At 40.4% G+C, this 17,176-nt stretch overlaps 1 protein-coding gene across 1 annotated transcript in view; it reads right to left on the bottom strand.

The window, feature by feature from the left end:
* Positions 1-17,176, bottom strand: part of ALK (ALK receptor tyrosine kinase) — a 75,508-nt gene that overhangs the window by 49,556 nt on the left and 8,776 nt on the right. Inside the window, exons 4-5 of the mRNA XM_058835742.1 lie at positions 16,862-16,962; positions 6,741-6,910 (exon numbers count right to left, since the gene is read on the bottom strand). Of these exons, the coding sequence (XP_058691725.1) occupies positions 6,741-6,910; positions 16,862-16,962 (271 nt within the window). The remainder of the gene's footprint in view (positions 1-6,740; positions 6,911-16,861; positions 16,963-17,176) is intronic.

Genomic DNA, 17,176 nt, shown 5'->3' with positions numbered 1-17,176 from the left:
AGGAGCAGCCAAATTACTGCTGGCAAGTTGGTCATGACTTTGTTGCTTAATAAATCCCAGCAACTTCTTCACATGGAAGCCAGATCCTCATCAGATAAATGTGTGTTTTTAAGCTAGATTTCTTCATAGGAATGAAGGTATGGCAACCATGAAACACTTTAATGACCTGGATATTAGAAAAATTATGACTTGAGGACTGGTGGAAATTACTTCTTAACTGCATCCTTTTGCCCTACTCAACCTGGAGCACAGCTAGAAAGAGGATTCCTTAGATGTATGACAATTGGGAAGTACAAGTTACATCCTGTAGAGCTGAGTGTTAGCTGAGCTGCAAAAGCAAACATACAAAGGCCTTTTAAAAAGAAATTCTGTTTGAGGCAAATAGGAAATGCTGTACCACGGGGACACCCTCCCCTCCTTGTTTCAATCTCCTCTCTGGGGAATATCAGCTCCTCTGTTTGAAGGATACAAATTTTACATAAATTCAAAAACTGCTCAAAGGTGACCACTGCTCAAATATTTCAGTCACAAATAATAAACGGCACAAAATGAAATTTTTTAGTTTGTATCTTTGGCGCCATGTGTGAAATATCAATCCAGATGTACAGTTCTTTGAAAGCATATTTTGACTCAGTTAAATCTGACCAAAACAGGACATCAAGCTTCTAGTCTGTAACCTTCCCATTCCTCATATTTTTTGAATCTTGGGTTTTATTTCAGTGTGGTCAGTGTTTAAGCTTTGTCTCATCACCCTGGGTTTTCTGTTCAGCTTCTTTCTGTTTGATTACTTTTCTTTTTCTTGATTCTAACAGAAGGCTGGTTCTCCCCCAAAATATTTGGGGCTTGTTAGAGAGGGAAATGCAGAACTAAAAGTGTGAAAATATATTTATAGTTATGTTGGTATAGCCTCCATGAGGACAAACTCTTTTGCTCACATCACCTATCCCTAGATATTCATTGCACAGAAATGTCAGGTTTTGCACGTATTTTATCTTTTCCTGATGAAAGGGAAATAAAAAACCCATTCTTACTGCATTGAAAACCTCTCCAAGCTGATTTTGTGGAAATGCTTCAGCTCCCTCCCTTCAGTAACTACTCTGAATTTCACCTAAATATTGTCCCTGGCTCATACAGACAGTTCAGGTTTTCATTATCCAGACTCAGGCAGCTGCCTTCATGCCATTATTTTAGAAAGGCTCATAATAATTATTTTTTTTCTTTTTATCATAAAAGACAGGGATTATTAACCAAGATTGAACGTTAATCTCCTCTGTACTCAATCCCCCATGCAGTGACATGAACACAGCATGTCTGTACGTACAGATCTCATTTCATAACTGGTAATGTTTTGCCTCTGATGGAACTGATTTCTCTCTCTACCTAGCTAAAATAATTATGGCTGAACCTGCTTGAGACAGAGGTAGTCACAGAATGGAGAAATTTCAGGTCACTAACCCTTATTACATTTGGTTTCCCATTAACTTCTCTGTTACAAATGATGCATTGTTAGCTCACTTCACAAAGGAATACTTACTATTTGGGATAAAAGACACATTTAGATGAAATTAGATTATTTGGAGAAATATAAGCATGTTAACCAAACTCAGTTACAGAGGCAGAATTACCATGCAGGAAGTTACTTAATAGCTAGTAATAAAGATTAAGATTCAAAGGTGTTGTTAAGGACAACCATGCATGTACAAAATCTGTCACAGGCACTCTGCACACTCTGTCACCAAAACCCTCTTTTCAGATGCACAGAACAACATTTTCAGAATAATTCTTTCAGAAGGAGGACAGTCACAGACAGGCATAATTAATGCTAGAGAGCAGAAGAGCAGTGATCTGGTTGTTAAGGTCTCACTGCTTTTAACAAAATAATGTGTGGCCACCTCAGGGCAACACAGCCTAGGCTTGTTGGGTGGATGCAAGACAGACTGAAGAGATCTGGGGGCAGATGTGAGCAATTAATGTATATGCTCAATATACATATATATATATATACACATTATATATATATATACACATTATATATATATATATATATATATATATATATATATATAATGTGTAGGCAGACATATGACTAGCTAGGGTCCCCGTTTCTTCTTAGAGAAAGGGAAGAAAATTTAGGAATAACATGAGATAAACAGGCCCCTGGGTTAAAAATATTGCCAAGAACCTTCCTTTTCCTTCTCTTTCCAAATGGGAAACCCGACGCTCAGAAACTTATAAATAAATTCTGAAAAGAGTGAGAGGGAAAGACAGATCAATGCAGGAAAAATTCCTGCAGAAGAAGAGTGTTTAGCCACAGCTGGTGGAGATACAGGGGTATGAAATGAGACTTCTTTTTACTGCTGCTGTGAGTGAGAGGGTCCCCAGGTGCTGTGGCTGCCTCTGAGACCGGAGCTGCTGAGGGAGCCAGACAGAACAGACAATCTCACTCCCACGGACCAAAAGGGAATCCCACATGGATGTGGAAACTAAAATCTAATGAGAGCCAGTGTAGTTTGTAAAAATCCAGCAAATCAGAAAAATTGGAATAGGTAATGAAGCCAGTTAAAACAAAATAGAAAGTGCAGTTGTTGGGACTTGAATTCTGACTTCTTGCAACAGAATATCACCCTCTGAGGTAACTGCTGTCTGTAGGTATTTCTGCTTTCTTCCTCAGCAAGCTCCCATCCTTACCCAGCCTTCCAGGTAAGTCACCTCACTGATCCCTTCCAACATAATAAAATTCTCAGTCAGTGCTCAGGAGAAGGTCACCAACAAGAAAATAATTTTGAAGCCCTCTAAGCACTATGGGACCAAAAGAAAATTGGTTTTTCACTTTCTGAACATGCTTCCCTGCTAGAAGGACATGGCCCGGCCTTGCTACCAGTGACAAGGCAAATGGTACTGCTATTAATGACTGAAAATTTAATTTCTAGGGACCTCAAGTAAACTCCTCCTATTCCTTCCTCCATCTGGCCACTACTAATAAAGACTGGCTAAAAATTTAGATGTTGTAATGCCAAAAAAATTTAAGAAGAAAGGAAACCAAAGAAACCTTTCTAACCAGTAAACACATTTAAATTCCTTTTATATTTCTACAGTCTTCTTCTGTCATGAGACTGCACTGAGGTGGGACAGGTTACTATTAATATTAGCCATTTTTCCCCTTACTGAGGTTAAAATGAAATATTTTTAATGAAAAGGAAAGGGTTAGTAGAGAATATAGGCCTCAAAAGATCACAGCTGGGCTGGTCTGGCTCACATGGAATCCAATTCCAGGCAACTGCAGCCAGGTGGTAGAGGGACCCAGAGAACTTTTAGTCTACTTGCTGCTCTACATGGCTGACCTCAGCTCCATCAAGGGAGCAAAAATTGAGATTTAGAATTTGTTTTTTAAAGCATTAATTTTCCAGTCAGGCTTCAGCTTATTAGAGTTAATCCTTTTCCACCTCTCACACTGCGTAGCAAACAGTTGCTAAGTGTTGGTGATAATGAACATCAGCCTATAGCAAGCTCCAGAGAATCACTTAGTTACATGTGATTGTATTTTATCTATGTGCTGTACCTTGACCACACTGTTTAACTAACACAATGTCTAATTATTAGCTACACAAATCACTCATCTTCAATTACATCAGGCTTCTGTTTGCTCTTGCTGTCACATTCACACAACATTATCATTACTAAAATTTAAATTCACATGTACTAACTAAAAGAAAATATATAAAAAAAGCAAGCTTAAACTATCAACTACAATATAGTTTTCAAGACTGTTTCCTACTTGCATTTCTGTGAAGTTAAAAATGAACAGCCCTTGACAGGCTTATCACTTTTCACTGGAAAACAAATTTTCCATCAAGTAAAACAATCTTACAATAAGATGGTTCTCTATTCCACTCTCAATCCAAATGTTGCAGTATTGCACTAATGTGTAAATCCCAGTAAGTAAAATTAACCATTTCTCTATCTTTCACTAATCTGTGCAGATTATTTGATTTGCAGATAATGAATCCTTTAGAAAGGGGCAAGTGGCTCTACAGGGGATAACAAATCACAGCAAGGATTGTTCATCCATGTTGAGTACATCTCACTGGCAACTTAAAATGCAGTGCCTCTGCTGCCTTTTGCCTCTGGTAGGCACAACCTGTTCCTCCAACAGCTTAAGGAGCTCTTGCCCACAGCTGTCTTCTTTAATGACACATCCTTGACCAGGCTCTTGGCCCTTCCTCCCCCATGCACAAGGATCCTGAGCATTTGTAACTGAGTTACAACTCTGTTATCGACACAAGAGGTGACCTCTCAGGATTGTTCTGCTAACATCTTCCAGAGCAAAAACGGGTGGATAACTTCAGAAAGATGTAAAGTGCCAGCACTACTTCAGCTTCTTCCAAGTCCATGCAGAAGAGGTAAGACCTCACACAGGGTGAAATTGTGCTTGCATGTGTCCAAAGTTGCCCGGGCTAACACAGAGCTAGAAATCTACTGTCCCTCAGTCACAATTTAACTTCTTTGTCTTACTCCTCCCTCTTTTCTGTTATTGCCAATTCACCTGAAATGTTCTAGCTGTGATTTTCTGCCAAAGTATAATTTCTCCCAACAGCCTGAGGCATATCAAACATTTAAGAAATGTCTGTTTCTAAAGATAGAGCTGATCTAATTTCTTGGAAGTCTTCCTAATGATTCTTTGAAGTGCTGTAAGCCAAACATGGAAATTATGGCTAAGCAGCTTTTAAACAAGCATGCTTTTGAGCAGTTTTAGAACATATTATCTTGTTATTAATAACACTTTCCGTTCAGTTTCCCAGTCACAATGGAATGTGCTTTAATTTTGTACGAAACTGGTACACTGGTGTGCTTTACTCGAGAGCTTTACTTCTGTAAGGTGATTGAAACTTTCAGCTGCTCCTGTGGGAATATCTGCAATATTGTGTTTCTAACACAGACCCTCACAGCTTCTGACACAGGAACCAATTAGAAAAAGACACAGCAAGCTTTCAGCAACACCAGCAGTGTGTTCACATCAATTAACTACTTCTTACAGTTAAATAAAATTGTCATTTATCTCCATTTATATACTGGAGTCTCACCAGTACCATTTTGGTGTATACTTCCATAGAATTCCTTCCTAATCTGTACAGCAGTTCATATTTCCTAAAAAACAGGTTTTGAGATGGTAAGAAAGATGCTCGCAGTATTTTCAAGTCTTACAGGAGAGAGACTTGGAAATATGATCTTTCTTCCCAGGAAAGAAGCCTTTCTTCCCAGGAAGGACTGGTTTCAACTAAATCAATCTTAGAAAAAAAATTCATTAACGTAGCACAGTTTCTGTGAATAAATAAGGACAAAAACTTTTCAAGAAACACCAAAACTTCAAAGTTTTCCATGCTTATGTCTTAACCTACAACAAACTCCATTCCTTCAGGGAACCCATCTGTCTTTCTCTGTAGGCAATGGGGAAGTAAGCGTGTCAGCACCTTATACATAATAGTCAGCACCGTGTTATCAGCTGAATCCATGATTTCTCATGAACCACTGCTAGCCTGACTCCTAAGATCAAAGTGTTCTCTGCCTGACTCTGCAACCAGAGAGAATTTAAAGGAAAGCAATAGTACAAGGGTACAGAATAATTCAGGTACAAAACATTCCCCTGGCAACATTAGGAAATAAATCACATAAATAATAATGGCAAAATATACCATTCTTCAAAGGAAACACAGCTGAAGGGAATGAAGCAACCAGGTATTTTTACAAATGGTGCTTCACCAGTGACTGCACAATAAGCTTAATGCTGGCATTTTTTAAACCTTTGACGCACTCATATTAATTATACATTCAGGACCAAAGCATTGGCAATGTCCTTGTATTTGCAGCCTACACGCATCCCCAAGTGCCAGGAAGATAAAAGACATATTCATATAATGTTTGTTCAAAGTTCTTAGAAGACAAACTACCCCTTAATGAAATCCATTAGTTCTAGGGCACAGGTTTCCAAAAAGACAAGGGACACCAGTGGTACACGACACAGATGGTAGATGCAGATCTTGCAGCCTAAGGGCCAGGGCAGCAGGAGGTGAAGTATATCTGTGCCTTCTCTAGAAACATCACACGTTAAAAGTAAACAATGAACAAGAGTATTCCTTTAAAGATCACTGGCAAGAAACAGCTAAAACAACACTCTAAATAAGCATATGCTACCAGATAAACCTTCTATGTCTCAAGCCAGAACAGAGCCATGATTGGCACAGCCCTTTATCAAGGTGAGCTTCTGCTACAGCTAACACAAAGATGGATCCCTGCCTGATTTTGCAGCAGGCTCTTTTCCCACCTCTTCACCCTCAGAACTAGACACATTGAACACCAGGGGCTTTGATACCCAGAAAAAATATCTATGGAGCTTCATCATCCAACTCTCACAAACCATGAGAGAGCACCAAACATACAACATAGAACAGCATGCAAAGAGAGTGGTTCCCAGTCATTGAAATGGAGACACAAGTTTAAGCACCTTGCTGTAGACTACCCATGGAATCAGTTTTTGAACCAAAACTCAGACTTGGGAATTGCAAAACTCTGTGCTTTTCCCAAAATACTCAATTATTCTCATTGCCTGCTTCTAACAGAAGATGCCTCACAGAGGACTTCTACCCGAGGGAACAGCTTCCAGGAGCAATGCTGGCCATATTCATTGCCAGGTAGCTAGTGCTGACAGGATTGATCATCATGCAGGAGAATGAGGACACTCATACCTATCCAGTATCTCTGGGAGAGGTAAGATCATCCACTGCCATATTCCCAAACCTTCGCTGTTCTCTGAATGCCAGAACATCCAGCTCTGCTCCTTTCCTGTCTTGTTCTCGACCAGCATCAGGGATACATTTCCCAGCAAGACACCATGGATGAGCCATGACATTCGTAGCTAGAAGAAATAGAACATATGAGATTAAGCATCACAAACATTATTCAAAAGTGAACAAAGTTATCAATTCTTCTTTCCTCGCTTTCCAATTACAAAAAAGGTGATTCTCCCATACTTAAACTCATGTCATCCCTATAGGAAACTCCACAGATATGGAAGCCTGTAATACTTAGTATATGCTATTAAACATTGAAATGACTGGCTTTTTTTTTTTTTTAGTCTAAACAGTCTGTTTTAGCTTTCACATATGTGGCTAATTTTACAGGGATAAGATTGTACCTCTGTTTTGAGCACTACAAAGACTACACTCCCCTAAGATGCCACCTAAGAGATTCATGTAAAGACTAACAACTTATTCAGTAATAAACTTTTATATTCCAGCAGCAGTAGCAGCAAAAAACACAGGGAGAAGATTGCAATAAGCAGGCATCACTAGTAATCACATCCTCATCCCCCAGATACTCTTTACAAAAATCAGTTTTTACTTTCCGTCCAAGTTTCTACAGATTTTTCAATCAAAGCTCAGTAATAATTTGGTGGGGTTTTTATTAATTAAAATACTGCAGGGAACGATTTTTCTAACATTTTTGTTATGATAATGTAATTGAATCCATTTCTATGCATTTATCCCTGTATGTAAAATTATTTCATGTAGTTTTCTCATTTTATGACTTTCTCTCACTGTATAAAAAGAAAAACAATTCCTTCCACATTAGGCTAGTTTCACAATCCATACTATATGAATATAGTCTTATTTTCTTAGGAAAAAGATGAGGAGCTAGCCTTTGTTGATACAGAGCATAAGTAAAATACCACATATATTGTATTCAGGAGCTGGGTTTCATCTCAATAACCAAGAGAGATGAGAATGCTGAAGGAATGAGTTTATTAAAGCTACATTAACGATGGATGTTTTGGACACAAGAAAGTGTTCAGCACAGTGTCTAGTATCCATACATATTAAATAAAGCACTCTATTTTTTAGCACTTCAAAGCCACCACCAAAGTCAGGAGGCTCAGAATTAAGTTTGTATTTTACAAAGGAACACCTGATAACATTACTTCCTTGCTTTGATAGCACAGAACATCCATATCCATTTCTCAGCATAAAACAAAACAGATAAATTTTGCTTGCTGTTCCTATGTCATGGTGTAAGTTTGTTCTGGCAGCCAAATCAAATGTGGGCATCAAAATGACAGAAGTGTTGCTATTATTCCTAGTTTATGATCACAATTTTGGAGTGGGTGGAACAAAATTCTGGATATCCATTGTATTAATTATCAGTACTGAATTTGGGTAAACACTACAGCTCATCTGCCTGTCTCCAAAGTTACAAACAAAGTGACTTTGTACTGCAAAACTGACAGAGACTGAATAATCTAGATGGGGGTCTTCTCTCTCTCCAGTCCAAAAATTACTGGATTTGCCTGGAATCAATTGTACTGTATAACCCAAGGATAAATTTACAAACAGATATGCCAGTTTGTGTTTTTGAAACCATTTTGTTACATTACTTTGGCCATACATCCAAAATTGATGTGTAGGATTTTGAGTGGTTCAGCAAACCATCACAGGTGCCCACAGCACTTCTGGGGACAAGCTGGTCAAGTCTGGACACTGGTCAAGCCTGGACACTGGTCAAGCCTAATTTCCAGCTCACTCCTACCCCAGTTCCAGGAAAGGATTCATGGAGTCCCATGGCTATTTCCACAGTCAGAAAGCAGAAATCACAGCAGCAAGTGTGAGGATTTTCACCTCCCAGACACTATAGAGAAAAAGCAGTTGAGCAGGATGGCCAGGAACTATTTCAGATTCACAACATGATGGCAGCTGAGGAGGGCTGAGCTCATACCCAGCAACCAGAACCAGCACTGGTGAGAGAGGCTGCTGACAAATGTTCATGGTGTAGGAGGCTAATGCTTTCAAACTTGGTGTCTGCATGGTTACTCCTAACACGTGACAATCAAGATGAAAGAACTTGTTGGAATTGAAAGAATTGTTGAAAGAATTCTATATTTTCAAATGCCTACAAAAGTGAGGCCTTTTCTTGTGTGAACTTAGGTCAAAATTTATACCTTTCAGACACAATAAAGAAATTTCCCTGGAGAGAAAACTGATCAGGACTAAACTATTTGTTCAAATAAATTTGGAATGCCAGTAGACATTTAGAACCTTCCACCTATACCAGGGAAAGCAACACCTCTTACTGAGAGTCCACATGTCCACTTTTAGGACTCAAGTGCCAACTCCCTGTGCAACCCACTACGTGACATTTTTTAATACAGGTGAGTTGGAACAACTTCACTGTGCCATTTTGATAGTTTAAAATTTGAGAGGTAAAGCTCCCAGTAGGCAGAGGCTTTGAGACTTCTGTCTCTTCTGGAGACCTGCCAGAAAGTAAGAGGCAACATCTACATGGTCAGAAGTGAGGGAAGAACAAGCCTTTGATAGCTGTTAACGTAACACTAGAGCAAAAGCTGAAGCAACTGATGAATTGGAATGAATGCCTTTGCACACATGTCAGCTGTTTGAAGGAAAGAAGTAGCTGGCAATAGATGTGGGAGATCAGCTCATTGGCAAAGTGCAATATGCAAACTCTAATGAACTGGCTCTGAGTGAATCGACTGGCACTGTGTCCAAATGGGCATTTTTGGCTGTGATTTCCATGGTTTCTAATCCTCACAGCAGGGCAGTCCAGGTCTTTTCACACCTGCTGAAGTGAACCAGAGCAGATGATGAGCTGGATACCATAGTAAAGACTTCTGAATGGGGCTGGCATTCATTCGGTTGAATACAGCATCAATGATGGCAGATGGCACTACACACACAGTGCGCCCTGCAAGCAGAGCAGTGGCACATTTGGAAAAATCTAAAGCTGGGCTGTTGGTGGAATACCCCAACATTATGCATCAAACATCTCCCTCTGTGTTAAACTAGCAGTAAAATATTCAGAAGCTAGAAACATCACTGAGAAATTAATTAAGCATAGAAGGTAGGCAGTGGCTCAATGGCACCTTGCTTTCTGGCTTTAGAACCCACCAGAGCTGGTGATCAGCTGTTCATATGCAAACCAACTGACTCAGTAAATGAAATGGTCTAAACTGATCTGGGGAAAATTAACAGGAGCGTGAGCCCATGGTAAATACACAGCATATTGAGGCAAAACTCAGGTCGGATGGCTACATACACTGTACTGCAAGCACCATCTGGAAGGATGCCTTCTGAGCAGCCCCTTAGCCTCTGAGTTGGTGGAGTTACTGAACTGGCAAACAGGAGACTCAATTCATCCCAGAAAGAAAAAAAAAACCCAAAAACTAATTCTTATCAATATCAACAGGGCTTGTCAGGTGAAGAAAAACAAGGAAGGTAGATTTTCCAGCACAAGCCGCATAACTTCACCACCACTTGAGAACTGAAACCTCCATTTTACTTCCTTTTGCAAAAAAAGAGAAATAAAATACCAAGAACCTTCTGAACTTGCTGACACCTCTGAATCTACTTTAATGGCTAGAAACATTCCAGCATAAACTATCTCCGAGATGCCTGACCGAGGACCAATGACACACACTTGCAACAGCATAAATAAAACATTCTGCAGTGACACCCTGGAGAGCTGCTGTTTCTTTTTCCTCCCTTTCTGCATGGCAATGATGCTGACTATTAGCATTATGGTCCTACCTGGCAGGAATAGATAGTTGGCTGTCTTTAACACAAGTGAAAAAGAAACTGGAAAATAAAAACATACTTCAAACAGGGCTTGGAGTAAAGTATTTTTAAGAAGACAGAGAAGAATCTACAGGCATTTTGCTCCCAAGGAACTGCAGTAGCTGGATCCCACTGGTGGCTCTCTTGGCCAGCAACACCTCAACTCTAGAACACTGGTTTTCATCTTCTCAGACAGCACATTACTTAGTTGTGATGCCCCCAAGTCCTTGCTCCTTCCCTCCATGATGCCCCAAAATTTGCCTGACAAGGAACAGTGGATTCTTGAAATGCAGACATTTAGTCTCCTGAAAAATGTTACTGTTTCCTTGGGTCGTCTTCACTGGAAGGGAAACAGTAGAAATTGTTTTCAGCGGTGAATGTGCTGACCCAGTAAATGTAACTCAGGTATTAAAGAAGCTTGGAAAACATCTCATTATTGACGAGAAACTGAAGCTGCAAGCTGGAATATGATTTGCAAAAAATTAGGCAATAGCTGCAGACACTTTTGCCAAGTCTCAGTAAGCTTTGTACATGAATATGAGCTACCTTTGACATGTGAAGTTTATCACACTGATGATATTTTTTTTACTAGAAATGAGAAATGGTTGCACACAACAGTACAAGCAAAGACATCTATTAGTAGTGTTCAGCAATTCAGACTTGGACTCTTATGAATAATAAAGAGGATCAAAAGGTCTTGTTTCTGGTTTTTGGCCAGATCTACAACAATGCATGATCAGGCTCTCTTGTAGTCTGCAGATACTTCTGCTTTAGATGAGGACTCAGGTGTATAAGCAAAAACCTTTTGTAAATTATAGAATTATAATTAACTGATCTGATTATGTAGCTTCAAAATACCTAGGCAGGCTCATGTTTATATGAACAGATTCTCCCACTATTTATTCTCACATTATTTCTTTATTTCAGAAAATGGACAAAGAGAAAAATAAAAGCAACAACAAAAGAGAAAGTGTTCAGAATTCTGATGTCAGAGTACTGTGGAATGACCAGCATTCAAGAGATTTCAGATGCTATAGATCCTCTGATCCTGTGACACAAGCCAGTTGGGAAAGGGAGCAAGAGAAGACACATGACAGTGAATAAGCTGTACAAATTTTAAAAACAACAGTTTAAAATAAAAAAGTATGCTAAGAATATTCTGTCAAATAAAGCACATGAAAGGCTGAGCTAGAGGCATATCTGTGTTGCATTTTTCATGCTCGTAAATTTTCAGTGTCAATGTTATTACCATGTATGCTTCTAAGTTATTTAAAGCTCAAGGAGTAGAGGAGAAAAGGAGACACAATGCAGGTGTAAGCATGGGGCTCAGAAGGCACTCAAGGAATGATTTATATTATTGACTTACATGCCTTGAAAATATGCAGCACTTCTGCATAGAAAAGAGAACTGAATTAATAAACAGAGAGGATGAAAACATCTTTATATCTGTAAACCTGACTGAGAATGCAAACTTCAACTGTACTGTTCTACATCAACGTTATATTTATTTTCAAGAAAGAGGACATTTACATTCAAAAAGTAATTTCAGGTGTTAAAGAAATTTGGCCCAGTTTAGTACTAACTTACATAACATAATGGTGGCTTTCAACAAACAGCTAGTTGAAATGTCAAAATAGCATCAGAAAAATATTTTCATTATTTTAAACACAGCCAAAAGCACAAAACACATTTACTATCATGAGAATCTGTTTTTATTGTTTCCCGGTACAACTATACCCTTTAAAAAGTTTGACCTAGGGCCTACCAGGAAAATGAATTAATCTGGCTCCTAATCACAAAGCAGTCCCTCTTGCAGAGCCACCTTACTTTGTGGAGATGCATGCAATAACATTTAAGGCTAATTTCAAATTCACCCCCATGCAGGCAACAGCAGCTCTGCAGTTACTCTCCTTCTCTATGACAGCCCACACCAGAGCTGCGTGCTCGGCTTTCACTTATCAGGCATGGCACTGAGATTCTGTCACAGATTCCCTTGAGCTCAGCAAAGCACAGCCCTTCTAAAAATCGTTCTCCAGACTGCTCATGTTTCTGGAGTGAATTCCAAGCAGAAGGAGTAGTAACAACCCACCACAAAATGAAATCTTGCAGGATAGATGCAAGACTACAGCCCAGGCAGGTACAACTGTACCAGCCTCTTGGATGTCTTGATGGGACATGAAACCCACAAACATGCATGTTTCTTATGACCTACAGGTACCACAACATCCTCCAAGGCCTGAGGATGCAGACATCAGGAAACATCTCTAAAAAAAGGAAGGAAAAGCCAATCAGCACATGTGATTGCACCTGTACAGCAATAATGCTGGACTGAGGGAGATGGGATTGCTTTGCCTAGACAGGGGGATCAAAACTGAGTCTCCAGCTTTCACACAAAGGTGAGTAATCCCTGGGCACCTGCAACACTTCTGTCAGCTCTCTGACTTCTTTGTGAAGTACTGAGAAGAAGGTAACCATGATAGTTTGGAAACTGTGCCCACCTAGGGGCTATCAACTGTGGTAAAGCAATTAGTTTTGCCATGGTGGTGTCTGAGATGACAGCACTTCCCTTGGATTTAATTGCAATGTGGTTTCCTAGGTTCCCAAACACCAGTACAGCTTCTAATGACATGCATATGGATTTCTTCTTCAAAATGAGGAAATGCCTATCCATCCCATGCTCCTCTTTGCCTGTCAGCCTTGCACATGCCAACAGATTCCCACTTAGAGGAGGGGAATCTCGGTGTGACAGAAGGGAAAGTAAAGCTGTGCTTTACTGCTCAAGCTCTAAAAACTCTGCCTTTAAATCAGGCCACTGTTTGGCTTAATTCTTTGTACTTCATGTGCATTCCTATGCTCAATTACATCTGCTTTACTTCCAGTGAACTTTTACGTGTGGGTTAAAAGGTTTTCACTCTTGATTATTGTGACTGTTTGGTTCCAGAAGCATTTCCTGAGCTTTTTGTTGCATCTCCCCTCTCTGGCTACTTCAGGGTAATGGAGCATCACTTCACGGACTATGTGAACCACTTCCTGCACTCACCCAAGATTTAGTAGAAGTACCACAGCTTCCCTCTTCAATAAAGTGTGGGTTTTAAACACAGACTTAAAGGGGTCAATAAGCAAAGGGCTCTACTGAAAGTGCAACATGAAAAAGATAACAAAGGCTGTCTGGGCTGCAAACAAGAGAGATTCTTTGAAGCCAGGATACTCCAGCCAAGATTTAATAAAACAACAAAAGAAAAAAGAAAAACTAACTGAACCAAGAATAAAGGGCAGCATCACAAACGGACTACTCTGACCTGCCAAAAACACTGAAGTACAAAGAAAACGAAAATGTAAGGCTGCTCAAAACAAATAGGAGTGAAGTGCAATACAAAGCTGTACACAAAGTGCAAGGCACATTAGGGCCAATCCCAAAAGTGTGGGAAAGTACAGGCTGTGTTTATTACAGTATCTCCTGTGTGCATTTTTATCTTTTTCCCATCTTTTGATGCATGTGGGGCAGTGCAGAGTAGGTGAGGCTGATGTTTCCTTTCCTGAGTTAACAAGGAGCCTCCCACAGGGCATGGAAAGGGCAGCCCTGCAAGCTCCTGGTGACTGAGCTCAGGCTGCAGCGAGCACAGAGATGAGTGTCACACCAGTCCCACGCTCAGTGACAGCTCATGTGCCAAGCTCATCCATGCTGTGGTGTCTCCAAGTGCTAACACCAACACCACTGCAAACAGCTTCCCAGAACCCCAGCAGAGAAGGTTTTGGACCAGGCTGGTCAGTCACCTCCTTTTCCAGTCTGCCACAGTGAAAGATTAAACAGGCAGGCTCAGGAAGGAAAAACAAGCTTAAAGCATTAGAAACTCATTGTGGCTAGCACCCATTGTGGACTGCTTGGCTGTTTCCTTATCAGCTTTGCATCCTGGTTTCATGGACATCCTGGCCAACCCCCAGAATCCTCCAGCCTGGTAGACAGCACTGTGTCAGGTAATATTCCTCATGCTGAGGCTGAAGTAATTAATTCCTATGAACACCTCAGGCTAAAAAGCAGGGTATCAGCTCCTGCTGTGGTGGGTGTGATTGGTCTAACATGACTGGATAAAAGAAAATTAGGGGATAAGCAGAAAAAATAATATCTTGGTTGAACAGCAGGTGCCCCAGATCTTCCAGGTAGCAGGGGAGAAGAAAGGGGAGTTAATCTGATCAAACTGAGGATGTTTGCTGACCTCCTTGTTGCTCTCAGGAGAGCAAGAAGATATCTAAAGGATCATAAGAGCTGGATCAAATACAAGTGGAAGGGCAGATTTATGGCTGGATCTGATGGTGGAAGAATAAATGGGTCTAATTCACACACACACTTTCTGAGATTCCTTTGCAACATGAATTTTGAGTATTTTCTGTGGGATTTCAGCTGCCAGAGAATCTGTCCCAGTTGCGACATGCCAGGTAAAGCTGTCAGCAGTGACAGGTAAAAGAAAACTCATCTTTTAGTGCCTGAACTTGAGCCAGTTCAATCAAGAAGTGGTTGAAGGTGAATAAATACAGGACAGAATTATAGTATTTTCACAACCTCTTTTCTGACTATAATTTCACTATTAGGAAGTTTGTTGGCACCTGTTGGAAAAATAAGTGCATAGGGAGGCATATCTCCTTTCTCCTCTTCTGTTGTTTTGAGAAGTGGAATTAAATTATTCCATGCACAGACAGATTGTTCCAGTAAAATAGAATTTGAAGCCACCAGGGACCCACTGAGAAGAGAAGCTTTTACACTATATGAAAAGGCAAGAGACAAAACCCTTGCCAAAACCCCTTCACTCTTTATTACCGACAGCTGCAACGCTGGATGCGTCCGGATGCCTTTTAAGTGCCAAGGGGAGTGACGGAGGTGGGATGGCATGTGAGCAGATGAAATACACGGCAGCCTCTCCCCCGAAGGCAAGTTTAATTATTTGCAGTGTTGTATACACAAGAAAAAAATACACAGATATTGGGAAATCATTCACTGTGATTCCTGTGTCAGGTGGATTATGAAAAACACTCGCTCTTGCTGGTCCATGGCAGAGCAAGGTCTTAAAATATTCAGAACCTGCATACGCCTTTGTCACAGATGGGAGGAAAAACAAGGTAGAATATATTTCAAAGAGAGAGAACATGAATATATCAAGAGAGCAAAACCAGAGGCGCTTTGCTGTATGAACAGAGATATCCAACAGAAGTGAAACAAACCAAACTTTAAGGAAAACAAACACCTTCTTCTGTGTAGTTTCATTCCTGAGAACTTTCCAGCACATCCCCTCTTGTTCTTTCTGCATTTTAAGATCACTGGAACAGATTCTTTAGTCTGTTCAGTGCTCAACCAACAAACAGCTGCACTTTGTTAGTATCAGTTTTCCTAAATCCCTCTGCTTCAGGATCCAGAAGCTAATGTGATATTTCTGAGTGACCATGAAGATGTGAAATGCTTTAACTCACTAGGTGTGGTTCAAAGCCATAAGTTAGAAATAAATCTTACCAACAATTCTACAGTCTGTGAAGATACAGAATAAGAAGATGCAGACAGGTCACCATTCTGAAGGTGCACTTTAAGGGTTAAATACAACTGACTCAGAAATGAGAACCATGAGCAAGGTTGTCTGGCAAGCCTTGATGCACTTGCTTAAGGTGATGTCTTATGACTATCAATAGTTTTTCTCCTTGAATATGAACCTGGCTCCATGCTGGATTAATTTCTCTCTGCTGCTGCTAACTTCAGCACTCCTATGAAGGAGGCCTACACGAGGACTGGTAGGTTTGAAGTGCAGCAGCGTGAAGAGCTGCCAGCCCAAATCCCAGCTGTGCTAGAGAAAGCATGCACTGCCTTTTCTGAATGGCTCAGGGGCAGACCTGAAGCCTGTTCTGTCTTGAATGTTGCAAATATAATGCTTGTTCACACAGTAAGATTCCTCCTCTCTGTGTTTATGTAAGGCTGGCTGCCCTTCTCTTACAGAATGCACATCTAATTATGAAGATTGTAACACATCATGTGATGCAATGAGGACAGGATATGATAGGTTTTTCAAAGCACATTTTGTGGCATTCCAACAGATAACCATATCTTTCCCCTGCACAGTGGGCATAAATAGGCATATTTTAAAGAAAATAAAATCAGAGGTAGTGGTTGCCTTGCTACTGACCTACTACCTATATTTGAAAACCTGAGTCAAGCACACAGAAAAAGCTCTGTAAATTGCACAAGAAAAGAAAACGTTATGACTTGCCTCACAGGGAGAGTTCCTCAAAGGAGCTGGAAATGCCATGCTGGTCATGACAGTCTTTGCTACTGCTGGTGCCTTGCTGGTGTTAAGGAGGAGTGCACAACCTGGATGAAAGAGAAGGAAGAAGGTCAAACTGCAGCACTCACCTTTGCGTTTCAGGATTTGTGAAACCTGCCCCAAGCCTATGTTAGCTGGCTCCTACCATGGCAGAACTCCAGGGAGCAGAAGCCTTTTTCCATCTTTTAGGGATGCAGCTTCACCTACCTAACAAGCATACTCAGTAAGCACACTTAGGGAATCTGTGTACCTTACCCCACT

This window comes from Poecile atricapillus, chromosome 3 (assembly GCF_030490865.1).
Source record: "Poecile atricapillus isolate bPoeAtr1 chromosome 3, bPoeAtr1.hap1, whole genome shotgun sequence".
Taxonomy (NCBI): Eukaryota; Metazoa; Chordata; class Aves; order Passeriformes; family Paridae; genus Poecile; species Poecile atricapillus.
The sequence above is the reverse complement of the archived record's forward strand: the minus strand, read 5'-3'. Positions and strand labels throughout refer to the sequence as shown.